Source organism: Fundulus heteroclitus, unplaced genomic scaffold, assembly GCF_011125445.2.
Source record: "Fundulus heteroclitus isolate FHET01 unplaced genomic scaffold, MU-UCD_Fhet_4.1 scaffold_543, whole genome shotgun sequence".
NCBI classification, from domain to species: Eukaryota; Metazoa; Chordata; class Actinopteri; order Cyprinodontiformes; family Fundulidae; genus Fundulus; species Fundulus heteroclitus.
Genome location: NW_023396971.1, coordinates 44,171 through 57,134, shown reverse-complemented (window position 1 = coordinate 57,134; position 12,964 = coordinate 44,171). Strand labels below are relative to the sequence as shown.

At 39.9% G+C, this 12,964-nt stretch overlaps 1 protein-coding gene across 1 annotated transcript in view; it reads right to left on the bottom strand.

Annotated features, from left to right (window-relative positions):
* LOC118561052 (plexin-A2-like) overlaps window positions 1–12,964 on the bottom strand; it is a gene marked incomplete at both ends in the record, with an annotated part of 60,503 nt that overhangs the window by 22,831 nt on the left and 24,708 nt on the right. The window contains 5 exons of the mRNA XM_036132803.1: window positions 959–1,110; window positions 2,573–2,772; window positions 4,652–4,748; window positions 5,382–5,582; window positions 7,566–7,680. Of these exons, the coding sequence (XP_035988696.1) occupies window positions 959–1,110; window positions 2,573–2,772; window positions 4,652–4,748; window positions 5,382–5,582; window positions 7,566–7,680 (765 nt within the window). The remainder of the gene's footprint in view (window positions 1–958; window positions 1,111–2,572; window positions 2,773–4,651; window positions 4,749–5,381; window positions 5,583–7,565; window positions 7,681–12,964) is intronic.

Genomic DNA, 12,964 nt, shown 5'->3' with positions numbered 1-12,964 from the left:
AAATAAAAAATACCCACAGCATGATGCTGCCTCCACCATGTTTCAACATGGGGATGGTGCAGCTAGGGTAATGGGGAATGTTAGATTCCATCATGTACAACATTTTGTACGTAAGCCAACAACTTTTGCTTTTCATATCATTTGCTGTGGCAAACTGCCGGTGGACACTGTCTTTCAACTATTATTTTGTTTTTCTTGCAAATCCTCCATCAAAGCTATTAGGAAGTGCATAACTAAATAGTGAACAAACTTGATTTATATAGTGTATTTCTAGTCATACCAACCACTCAAAGTCCTTTAAATTACAGCCAAAATTTAACCAGTGTCAATTAGAAACAACACACATCCATCGACCAATCAGGAGGCAATTTAGTGTCAGTTGCCCTCCACCGGGACACTTCGCTATGTGGTAGAAGGAGGCTGGCATTAATTGCAAGATGACTACTCTAACCACTGAACCCACATAGGCTAATAGATTCTTCCACCAGAGAAGTCAATCTCTGCAGCTCCTCCAGAGTTACCGTGGGCCTCTTGGCTGCTTTTCTGAAAAATATTATTCTTGCAGGGCCTGTAGGTTTAGGCAGGGAGCCATAGCATGGCATGAATGCAGTTGGGCCTTACCTCTTCCGTGCCATGTGAGATAAACACAGTTTGATGCCAAGAACAAATGAAACAAATCCAGGATCTATGTATTAATTAGGGGAGGTCTAATATAAATGAGTTTTTCCCATCTTTATTTTGAAAAAAAAAAAACTCCTTATGCTTTTATTTCTACTATGTAATTGTGCACCTCTTTGTGTTAGTCTCTCACCCAAAATCCTAAGAAAATACTTTAAAGTTTGCCTTTGAGGAATTACAAAATGTAAGTCATTCTAGTGCTGTAAAAAAAAATCCGGAAGGCAAAGCAAGTTAGAATATAGGTGCATTTGTATACGACGAGGTGAGGATGATCTCTTACTGTTCGGCAGTAACGTATCCCTCCTGCTGGGGCGTGCACTCCACTCCTGCCACCTCCACGTTACCCACAAGCTCAGAGAAGGACAGACCCAGGTTCAGGCCCTGGATGGTGACAAGCGTCCCCCCCTCCAGAGGTCCCGCCACTGGGCTTACCTGAATACGCAGGACAGACAAATGACAGCAGGATTAGGTGAGCTCTTGTTTGTGCAGAGAATTCTGATAACAGCTGCTTTTCCAAAATCTGCACAGTGAAAATGTACAATGTTTAAATGTTTAAAAAAATCTTTTCTGCATTGATTTGATTATATTTCTTTAACCGAAATGTTTGCAGGCTGGAACTCAAACACAGTTAAAACGAACAACATACTTTTCAAGCGGATTCACTCAAAAAGCTTTAACGCCAACGATTATTCAAAAATAAATTTGAATGAATAATTCAGAGGATAGCTAAAGCCTTGAGAGAACCATTCACAGCACATTCGGGTAAAAAAGAAAAAAAAAGAAAAAAAAAAACAGTAAACCATGCCAACATTCGGACCTACAGAGCAGAACACGAGTAATGCCGGAGCAACTCTGCCTGTGCTGTCGAGCAGCACACAGCGGTTGATTCATTCTGCTGCAGCTCCTTCAGAAACACTAATAATGTGACAGGGACATCAAAGGCTGCCGGCTCTTTGAAGTGGAAGAGCCTTGCATCTTCGTGCATGACCCACGGTGCCTTATTCGAGAGAATGAACAGGGGTTTGGGACATAAAAGATCCATCACTCCTTTTATAAACAGACTGAATTCATAAGCTGTCAAGAACTTAAGGTATTCAGCGGGCATGGAACAAAATGTCAGATAGTCTCAGGTAAACAGACATTTGACTGGGAAGGTTGGAAGTAAGAATTTCTGAGTTTTGTTGCAGCTGAAAGCCCAGGCTGCTACACAATGACATGATGTACTGGAAGGTTTTTCCAATATAGTACAACTGACTAAGGCAAAACCTTAGAATTAGAGCTTTTTTCCATTTTTTTAGATACTTTTATGAAACATTCATCCTAAAGTATTTCTACAATTTAACATTTTCATATGGAGAGGATTACTCTTTATGCACCTGAAAAGTTGAGATTTCTTTCAATCGTCTTCTTTCGGACCACATTAAGACACAATTCAAAACTGCCACGGCGCTTTAGAGTTTCGTAGCGCATTAATCTGTCTGTTCCCGCTGCCAGATCTTTAGCCAGCCCTGGAGGTAAAATACATTTCTCAACAATAACCTTTATTTCTCAGAAACTCTTTTTCACTGAATTTGACGTGTTCGAAGCCCCCCTAAAAGCCCTTTTCTAACTTCCTCCCGTGGTTTAAAACTTCCTGAGCAAACCGCACTCATGCCAAGAGGTGTTATTAAGAGTTGGTTTTGCCAATTTCAGAAGGTAAGAATCACTAAAGGAAAAAAATAAATTGAATTTTTATTTTTTTTTATCAAGTGCAAGTGGACTGAAAAGCAGCTGCGAAAAAAACACACGGGAACCCATTAAGCTGATGATAGAAAAAAATTGTAATTCACCAACACCGGTAAAGCTGCACACATGTCGTGTCTGCATGAGCTCCTAAAACCTGAGAGCAACAAACCTCTGTAATGCGTGGGTTGGTACACTTCACATTCCTGGCAGAAAGGTCCAGCCATCTGCTGGCGTAAGGGGAGATGGGGGGACAGTGCTGCCTCATGGTGCATCGGCCCTCGCCGCTGCACCAGCCACACTGGAACTTCCTTTCAGCCCGCAGACACATGCCGCAGCTGTCCCGCTGGGCGCTGCACTTGTATAGATGCACTGCAGGACAATATGCAAGAACAACAACCTTTTTTAGTTAATGGTAGCCAAGGAATGGTACTTCATTTAGAGAGTTTTATCTGCTTAAAAAAAAACCTATTGACACAAAACAAATTGATGGCAAACAATAAAAAATATACCCAATTGACAAAACATATTGTAATATATTACCCCGCAAAGATATTCACACCCCTTGATTTTTTTATTCTTAATTTATTTCATGTTCAAACCACAAACTTTTGTTTTTTTTACTGGGATTTATTTGTCAGACTCTAACACAAAGTAACTCATAGTTGTAAAGTGTGAGGAAAACAATGGCTTTTATTTAGCTTCCTCCATCTTTATAGTTTATAAAAACACACTGATGCTGCCGTGAAGATCCTGTTTTCAGTATGCAAAGGTGGGTGGAGTAGCCAAAAATTGTACTCAAGTAAGAGTGGCACTACTTCAATCGATTTTTACTCAAGTAAAAGTAAAAAGTGGTCAGACAAGAAATTACTCAAGTACTGAGTAACTAATCATAGCAGCTGATGATTTGATATTTAAAAATGATGCAATCGGACAGACAATAAGGTAAGGTTATGTGCAAATTCCGGTAAGACAAAAAAGAACAAAATATAAGAAGAAAAATATCTAATTCAGAAGAAGGCAGAATAAATACTTTTCTAAATCTTTTATTTTCAACATTAAACTTGAAAGCAGTACTTACAGCAGCTAATGTATATACACTAAAAAGACAATGACAATTACTACGGTTTACTGTACGTTCATTTGACCTCCAGCGGACAGAAAATTACGTAAAATAAAGTTTGTGTACGAATAAGAAGTCTCACTTTAACATAAACTCTAGGTTTTTGTCTCTGTGGTGCATTTTTGGTTAAAACAAGTTTTGAAACTGTTCTTTATTCATGAAGTTACTCACAATGTGAATTTCTCCAATGTGAGATCAATAAAGCCTATCTTATCTTATCTTATCTTATCAATAGGTAGAGTATCCAGAAATTTTACTCAAGTATGTAAGAGTAGCAATACTTGAGTAATGATATGACTCAAGTGAAAGTAAAAAGTACAGCGCAGTAAAACTACTCCTAAAAGTACATTTTGTTCAAAAAGTTACTCAAGTAAATGTAACTGAGTAAATGTAACCAGAGCTCCACCACATGTCTGGTGGAGCACTTCCAATCAGACTTCATAAGGCTTTCTTTTAAAAATGGCTTTTTCTATTGCCACTTTTTCATAAAAGCCAGGTTTGGTTAGTACACAACTAATAGCAGTCGTGTTCGCAGATCGCTCCACCTGCACTCTGGATCTCTGCAGCTCCTCCAAAGTTACCATAGGCCTCTTGACTGCTTCTCTTAGCAATGCTTTCCTTGCCCAGCCTGTCATGTGGGTCACCATGTCCCAATAAATATATTTTAGTTTGTGGTTGTAACATGGCAAAATGTGAACATGTTAATGGGTAAAAAAAAATGTTTTTTCAGCAAGGCCTAATTTTTAGGAAAATTGGTCAAGAAACTTCAAACTTCTTTTCAGCTCACTACAGTGAGCCCATTTAAAGTGACTTAAACATCCGCAATATTATAATTCATGGCCACAATTCGATCCGGGTGTCATGAATACATCAAATATTAAAATATATTTCTCTTTAAAAGTGACTGACAGAAAAAAAATGAAAGGAGATGAAGCAAATATGAAGATTCACTCATTGCACCTCTGGGCACAGAAGTGATCTGGCGCTCTTTGATAAATCCTACTGAAATAGTGAACTTTCTCTCAAGGCCTTTTGGTAGCCTTGTAGCGCTCCCTATAAACTATATACCGCCTGTGGATTGAGCGCTTTACACTCCTCTGGCTTGGCAGTGATGGATGGCAGAGGCACCTTTAATCTTCTCGGGATTGTCGATGATGAAGTTGCCGTTCCATACAATGGAGAGGTCCACCGCCAGGTCACTGATCTTCACACCCTCGTACATGTACTGAAAGGCAGAAAAACCCGAGATAGGCTTGAAAATGGAAGCAGGGAGCGAGAGAAAAGTCAAACGGAGACAGAGGATAGAGAATATAAGGAGACACAGAGAGACAGAATGGGGAAAATCAAAGGATGAAAGGGCAGCGGAGAGACGAGGCTTTTAACCATCTGTCATTTTCGGCTATGGTTGTCTGCTCCGCTCCTCTATGACATGTAGGGACACAAACCTTGGCTGGGGTGACCAATCATCCGAATCTGAGGAAAATGGCCTTTTCATACACTGTCACAGGGGCTGCAGTATATGCTGTGCTTTGAAATTTACCCTGATTGGCCTTACGTAGGAAAAAAAATAAATAATCCAGAGGAATCTACGAGGTGCCTCCGGAACCATGATGCCTCTGAGTTGCTTTTATAAGATTCAGAAATAAAATAAAAAATGATTTTGTTCTTCTCATATTTTGCACTTTTCCTTATTACTTCAACTTTTTCCTTTCCTCCCCTTTCTTGCCTCTGTGGTGCACATCTAAGGCAAACCTCACTGATGCTGATACACCATGCACAGCGTGACAACAGAGCATCTCAGGCGCTGTCTCCTGCTTGACAGCTGAGGGACTCCCACCGAGCGTGTTCGGGGTCATACCGAGCTGTTCTGGCACTGAACGCTGGTGCTGTTGAAGCGCAGCGCCGTGACACGGTGGCTGACACCCTGTACGTTCACCACGCACTCATAGCCCCGCTGGCCCGACTGCGGCTGAGGGAGGTTGCGGGCCCTCAGGGTGATTGGCCGGACCTCGCCAGCTGGAATGAGAATTTCCCCAGAGTTGAGGAGCTGAGGGCAGTCCTGTGAGAGCAAAAAATAAAAAATATGATGAATTAATAAACATTCCTACACACATTGTTGCTGTATAACAACATACACAGAAGAAAAAAACATCTTTTTCTCCCTGTTTGACAGTAAACCAGGCTGAACTTTTCTGTTTTAGGTTAGGTAAGGTTACCAAAATCATTTATTTTTACTGAACAGGAAAAGAAATGACAGTCTTTTTTATGACTTGGGTCAAATCTTTTCACAAAAGTTTGTCTGGAATTTTATCCCATTACTGTTGACAACTGAGTCAGGGTTGAAGGCTGCCCTGCAGAGACGCGCCTTTTACGCTCCGCCCACAAACGTTCCATGGAAGCTGAGCTTTGTGAGGGCCTCTCCAAACGACGGCTTTGTTGAAAGGGTGTTCTCAGGCTTCCTCATTTTTTGTTCTTAATCTAAAACTAAAACTTTCATTTTGGTTTGATCTTACCACAGAACATGTCTCCAAACATTAAAGGAGCAATAAGAGAAATTTCATTATTTTAGATGGAGAAAACTAAACAATAGTTTTGTGAAGAACTAAAGGTATGTTTTTGGATCGCCTAGAGCAGTGAGCTGCATCTAAATCTTTATTTTATTCTGTTACTCTTCTTGTTTAATCACACTTGCATCTATATAGATTTAAAAAATAACAATTATCTATATCAAGGCATGGAAAATGTGTTTATTTTACATAAAGTTAAGGTGAGCTCTGACATTTCTAGACAGTACTGGTAGCCCTTCGTACGAGGAAGTAGCTCTCAGTTTCAAAAAGAGTTGGTGAGCCCTGGCGTATGGTATGAGGTCGCACACCATCTCTCTGTGTTGTTCTCCAGTCTCTGGTTTACATAGCCGGGTCGGCTGAGCGTCCATGTATGTGTGAACAGCCTCCACTCAGGGCGTAGCCCCTCCCTGCCTGTAAAATGCCACCGCTAGAGCAGTGTTGCATAACAAAAAATGCCGAAGGGCGCGCCCAGCGGACCAAAACTTTCTCTTGCTAACAGCATTATAAAGTTAGGAGTTTCTTACTCCTTTACTAGACATGTTCCTCTGAAGGGTGATGCCCCACCTAGTGGTGAAATATCACTTATTGCTCCTATAAGATTATTATTTGTTAGTGTGATTACAAACTGTAATCTGACTTTGGGATGTTGCTTTTTGAGTACTGGCTTCTTCTTCTCCGAGTGGCCTTTCAGCTCATTTTGGTACAAGATTTGTTTTGCTGCGACTGATGGCACTCTCTTACCAGGTTCAGCCAGCATCTTCGCCGACTCATTAGTTTTATCTCTGAAACAATTATTTATCCTATTATTTTGGCATTCGGTTCATATAATTACATTTAAAAATCAGAACTGTTCTAAAACAGGAAATGTTTAGTCTGATTTATTTTGTGACAAAAACAACAACTGTTGCATCATATTGTTTGAATAAAATACCTCCTTTCAGCTGTAAGGGACCGGAAATCAATGCCCTGCATTTGCAAAAACCTTTCCCACATAAATGAATGACGTGTTTTTTGCAAGCTTGTGCCCTGTTACATAAGCATAGAGACCGATGTAGAACAGGGATTAAAAGGCTGCATGGGGCTAAAGTATCAGTATAAATATAACTCACTTTGTATGTGGATTTATGCAGTGTGATAAGTAATGATCTTTCATAAGTGCAGATTTGGTTTACCCTTTAAAACTCTGTATGAGCCTACAACAAGAGATGTATCAGCTGTACTATTCTGAAAACTAAGATCACAAAAACTAGATCTGCTCAACAATATCATGTTTGGCAGTGTTATTACCAGCTCAGAACCGTCCCCTTCTGACCTCCCATAGTCACAAACACGGCTCTAAGCTTTTAATCTTGTTGATTCTTTGTTGTGGAGCCACAGTTGCTCAGTTCCAAGGTAAAAGTGTCACATTTCGGTAGATTAATGGTACTCTTGAAAGCACTGCTTAAATCAGCCACAGTATTTCTGTGTGTTTGCACCTCAGAAGCGTTGACTCTTCCTTCCTGGAAAGAACAGCTGCTCGGGTCGTGAGTGCAAAGGTTGCGGTATTTACACCAATGGCAGCGGAATGTGCTGTTTACACACGACAGACACCTGCGGGAAGAAATAACCACACATTACCTTATACTGCAAACAAATATGTGCATCTTTAAACCGTCGGTAAGCAGACTCATGTTATGAAGCGGTCTCTGAAGGGATTTCTTTCCTGATGAGTTATATTCACAGAGCCTGAATGTCTTTTTTTTTTTTTTTTTTTTTTTTTTTTGGAGGTGATAAAATATGACCATGAGAAACAAAGCTTATTGGACAAATCTTCTGCATTCAAAGTAAGCTTTGAACAGCTTAATCCCTGTACCACATGACTATGTAGCATCAAGGATTTGTAGTCTGCTCGTTAGATACATGGTAACTTTAGCTTGACAATATACATTCCCCTTCACAATTATTAGCAACCTTACTAAAGATATGTATAAAAACACTTAAGTTTATTGCTGTTATGGAGACTTGGCCTTGCGATTCCACTGTTTCCTACATTTTTCTAGCACAGCCTTAAAGATTAACATCCTTAACATCCTCCATGCTGTGAGGGCTGTCAAGGTAAGCTGTCAATAAGGGGTTTTATTATTTTTTTATTTAAATTGCTGCAGATATCAGCAACTTTAAGCAATAAAGATTAGTTGCTGTCATTTTCTGACTTGGGAAGACCAGTCCTAGATGAACGACATGTCCTCTTGTCTTCAAGAGAACGAAGCAGATGAAGGAGAAGGGCTGTAAAGGCTGGCGGTACATGAATGGAGAAAATGTTCTTTGACCGTCAGCAAGTCAAAAGTTTGAACAGAAAAAAGAAACAAGTTCATACATGGACACGCTTAAGTGATCAGAGTTAAGTGCAGAAATCTGGCAGCAAACATTATATCTTTTTATTTTTTATATTTTTTTTACATCGCATTTTTGTCTCGAATCAACAAAGCATGGTATGTGACTGGGAAAAAAAGTGTAGTACCTTTAGATCCTGTCAAAACTGACTTAAAAACATACATAAAAGTTTAAGAAAGGAAAAGGTGAATCTTAAAGATAGAATATCTTTATAGTATCAAACGAAAATGTAAGCAACAGGCTCCATGAGAAACCACAAGCAGGTACGCTTGTCAAGGCACCTCTTGCTTTTGTCACAGCTGGTATGTCCCGCCTTAAACCGCAATTATGCGACGTGATTGGCCAGAAAAGCTGAGATGGGAGCGAAACTAGATGGATTTTCTTGTGCTTGAGAACTCACGAATAAAAGTTACCAGGGCAGACTTTTCAAGACAAGCTGGACATTGTTAAGACAGGTTGTGCAACTCCAAAGCTAGCCAGCCTATCACAACAATGAAAAAGTTTTTTTGTTTTTTTTTTTGGCCACTTTCTGTCCTTTAACTACCAGCAGTACCTCGGCTCACAGGTACAGAGGAACACTGCAAATTGTATTGTTGGGAGTGCTTGTTATGTGCCACTGATCGACATGGTGTTTGGAGCCACACAAGGCTTGTAAATTTGACTTGCCAAACCAAGGCGGCAACAAGACACCAAAACACTGTCAGACTCTAACAAGCAGCGGGGCTTTCCAAAACCTTTGGGGAAATCTGCAGCTGAGAGAGCAGCTCCACAGCTAAAAGGTAAAGAACAATAGGGGATTTTTTACAACGATAGACTGTCAATTTTTGGAGGGAAAGCGGGAATTTTCATTTCAAAGACACGAGGAAAGTGCCGGAGAAAATTATGTGGAGCTTCTGTGTCCCACTGCTGGGAGCAACACGGATTTACATTTCCACCCCTCCACCAACAGAGTGTCTAATGGGATGTCGGGGAAAAACACAAAACGAAAAGTGATGGGAGAAGAGACCAGAAGGGAAGTTATTAAAACGCCGTTTGTCTCTGTTATGGTGGATGAGTCGACAGGCGTGAGTAACGCGGCGCAGCTCGCGCTGGTCCTGCGCTGAATAAGGGGCACAGGTGTCAAAGCGAATTATGACAGGGCAGGCTAGACGTTCAGCATCAGCTAGGATGAAGAGAGCAAATAACTTCTTGATGGGACTAAAACACACAGACAATCTGTTCAACAGAGTAAATAAACTCTTGTCGAGGAATAAAAAGGAGGAGGGATGTTGTAGAAAAATAATCAAGAGTTTTAGTAAGTAAAATGCTGATATTTTGCAGTTCTAAGGGATTATTATTGATGCCCCGCTATGTGCAGCTGTAGCTGTAGAAGGAGACCTGTGCACCCCAGGTTGTTGCTTTACTAAAGGCATTTATTCTGGCTGCACCAGTTATCTATCTGCAATGCTAGGTTTATTTATTTTTTTCAAAACTGATACTCATCTTATTTCCAACCAGAAAAAAGTTTCATGGTTGAATACAAAATTACTTTAAATCTAAACCTCCCAGGGGTATGACTAATTTTGGCTTAACTGTAAACAACAGTAATAATGATAACGATTTATTACATTTGTAATGTACTTTACTTTTTAAAATCTGAAAGTCCTACGGGAGGAAAAAGTGAGCAAGGGGAATTTAAACAAGCGCCAACAGCAGCAGGATTAGAATATCAAGAAAAGGAAGCAAAGAAAACGTGTAACAGTCTTTGGCATCCTCAGATAGTCGAGTGGAGCGTTCCACAGACAAGGAGCAACAGAGCGGAAGGCCCAGTCGGCAATGGTGTGTAGTGGAGTCCGAGGGGGAAGGGTGGAGATGGTGTGAGTTTGTTCAACGGAGAGATCATGTTGATGACTGAGGAGCAGGGAGTTTTTTTTTAGTTTGAATGGAGCATTGCAGTGTATGTATTGGTGGGTAGCAGGGACTCATCGTATTTCTTCCTGAGCGGTAGAGGGTCAGCCAGTGAAGGATTGTGCCGATGCGTTCATGTTTCCTTTGTCCCATCACAACCAGGGCTGCGGTTTTTGTACGTTTTTTGTTGTTTTATTGAAATCTTTGGCTGATTTTAGTTTGTTCCCTGTAAAGAAAAAAAGTATATTGCAGTGTATTGCAAGAGAGGAAACAATACACAGACACACACACACACATATCTATCTATCTATCTATCTATCTATCTATCTATCTATCTATCTATCTATCTATCTATCTATCTATCTATCTATCTATCTATATATATATATATATATATATATATATATATATATATATATATATATATATATATATTAAGAGAGCAATGGACAAGATAATCTTGCAGATGTGTTTAATATGTTTCAAATGTAAATCAAAATTTGAATCTTACATTGAGGTTTTAGTAACCTCGATGTAAGGGCCAACTTTTCGACCTTTTATACAGTTATCAGTTGTATACTTCGCTCAGGGCTTCACACCAGCCTCTGAGTTTTTGTTTAACTTCCAGCTTCTGGAGGTGCTGTTTTAGTATTTTTTTCTGGAAAGTCAGTAAATACGATACTAGAAAACACTTAATAAAGATGCCTATAGTCAAGAGAGTCAAGAGTGGTTTTATTATAGATGCCTATATCAAGTTAAAAAAAAGTAAAGTATAGAATACAAAAAAAAATTCTTTAATATGAGTTTCTAGACTTATCAATAAGTATGGCACCTCTGACTTAAAAAATTGAAATATGTTGAAATTTCTTGACATGGCTCTATTTTTTTAACTCGTCACTGTACTGAAAGGTTTGTTTTTCCTAAAAATTTAAACGTGCGTTTGTGATTTTGCAGCAAACAGTAAATCTATAATGTTAACGGGCACTATATTCAAATGATAATTTTTGTTTACAGCATCATCATTTTCCCCATTTTCAGGTGATCATTTTATTTAAACCATTCACCTGATAGTGTAAAAATTGGTTAAACATGGCGGGGCAGAATTGTGCAACATCCTTGGCTCTGATTCTGGTGCCTCTAGCAAATGGTCAAATGTGGATTAAAGTCGTTCCGAAACGACCTCAGCCAACGGGATTAAACAGCAAACATGAGACAGTTTAAAGACAAATTTCACTGGAGAAAAAAAAATGTCTAAAAATAAAACAGCATATCTTCTAATTTATCTTCTGTTTACCTGAAAGCTAAAATATTTAATGGTGTGCTGCCACGAGAACGACATAAGCCATCATTTAATTTTGATAACAATTAGCTGCCCAAGGCTAGGATGGACATTTTAAAAATTGCTACACAAGGGGGAATAATGTGTTGCGAGGGATGGGAGGGGCTGTGTATGCCTGCTATGGAAGTGGACTGGCAGGGCTACTGCAAACAGTGGATAATTAATTATGGAGGCTGATGTGATGTTGAGGTGACGGTAGCAGAGAGGGAGATGGGAAAGGAGGTGCAGTGTTAGGAGCATGTTTGGTGTGAAATATTAATCACACGAGTACGCAGGGTCACCCCGTAGCTAATGGAGGCCATATTGGTGTGGAGCAGATGTGATGAGCATCCAACTGTTCCCCTCTAATGGCTTATTATGGGTATGTTGAGGCATTTGTTTTAGTTAAAGTGAATTAATGAAATGTGTGTACATAGTGGACTAATTCCCAGTCAATCCAAAAAAAGCACTCTCCTTCAGAGAACTCTTATTCTTCAATTACGCTACAAGGCAGTCAGCAAAGTGCTATAGCGATGTCAGCAGGGCAAGGTGGCGCCGAGAATACATGGTAAGAAAGGTCTTCAGTGTGACCTTTCAGCGTTGTGATCTGACCGCTGGACTAAACCTAGAAAGTTGCTTGCTTGCGAGGAGTCTTTTAAAAGCGACACGTCCAACTAATTAACTATCATCCTAATGAGATCCGCTATTGTTCCTGCTTGTAATTGTTATGCACAACGCCATCCTCTTGTCATAGTTTACTGTTGTGATTAATACAGTTGACATTTGCAAAATGGCCTCATAGTCAAAACAGCTTCCCGGCCCAGTTAGGGAGCTTATATTGGTTGGCATTTAAATAAAGTGCTCTTTAATTTACATGGTTTTACCTGCCCTCGAGGCACTAAAGAAGGACAAAAAAAAAAAAACACAGGGTCTCACGATTTTCTCCGGCAGGCTCCCCTGAGACAAACTTAGGTCAGCGGGGGGGTTTGTGAGTCTAATGCTTATCCATTTAGCAGCCCTAGGAGAATGCCAGCCTTCGAGAAGCAGTTTCTAACAGTCAGGCAATAAAGGTTTACTGCAGTAGAATCTCAAATTGATTTTAGAAAAACTAAAATCCAAAGTGATATCCTCAAATTGATTCCTCATAATCAAACTAAGGCTTAATTTTGTCATGGCAACTGAATTTGCATGCGTCCTGTCTGACCGAGCACTATGCTGCTAGAGGTGCACTGATCAGGCTGATTTTTGGGTCCTGGTCTCTCTGAAACCGGTCAATCCCAGTAGCGATCATTTCAA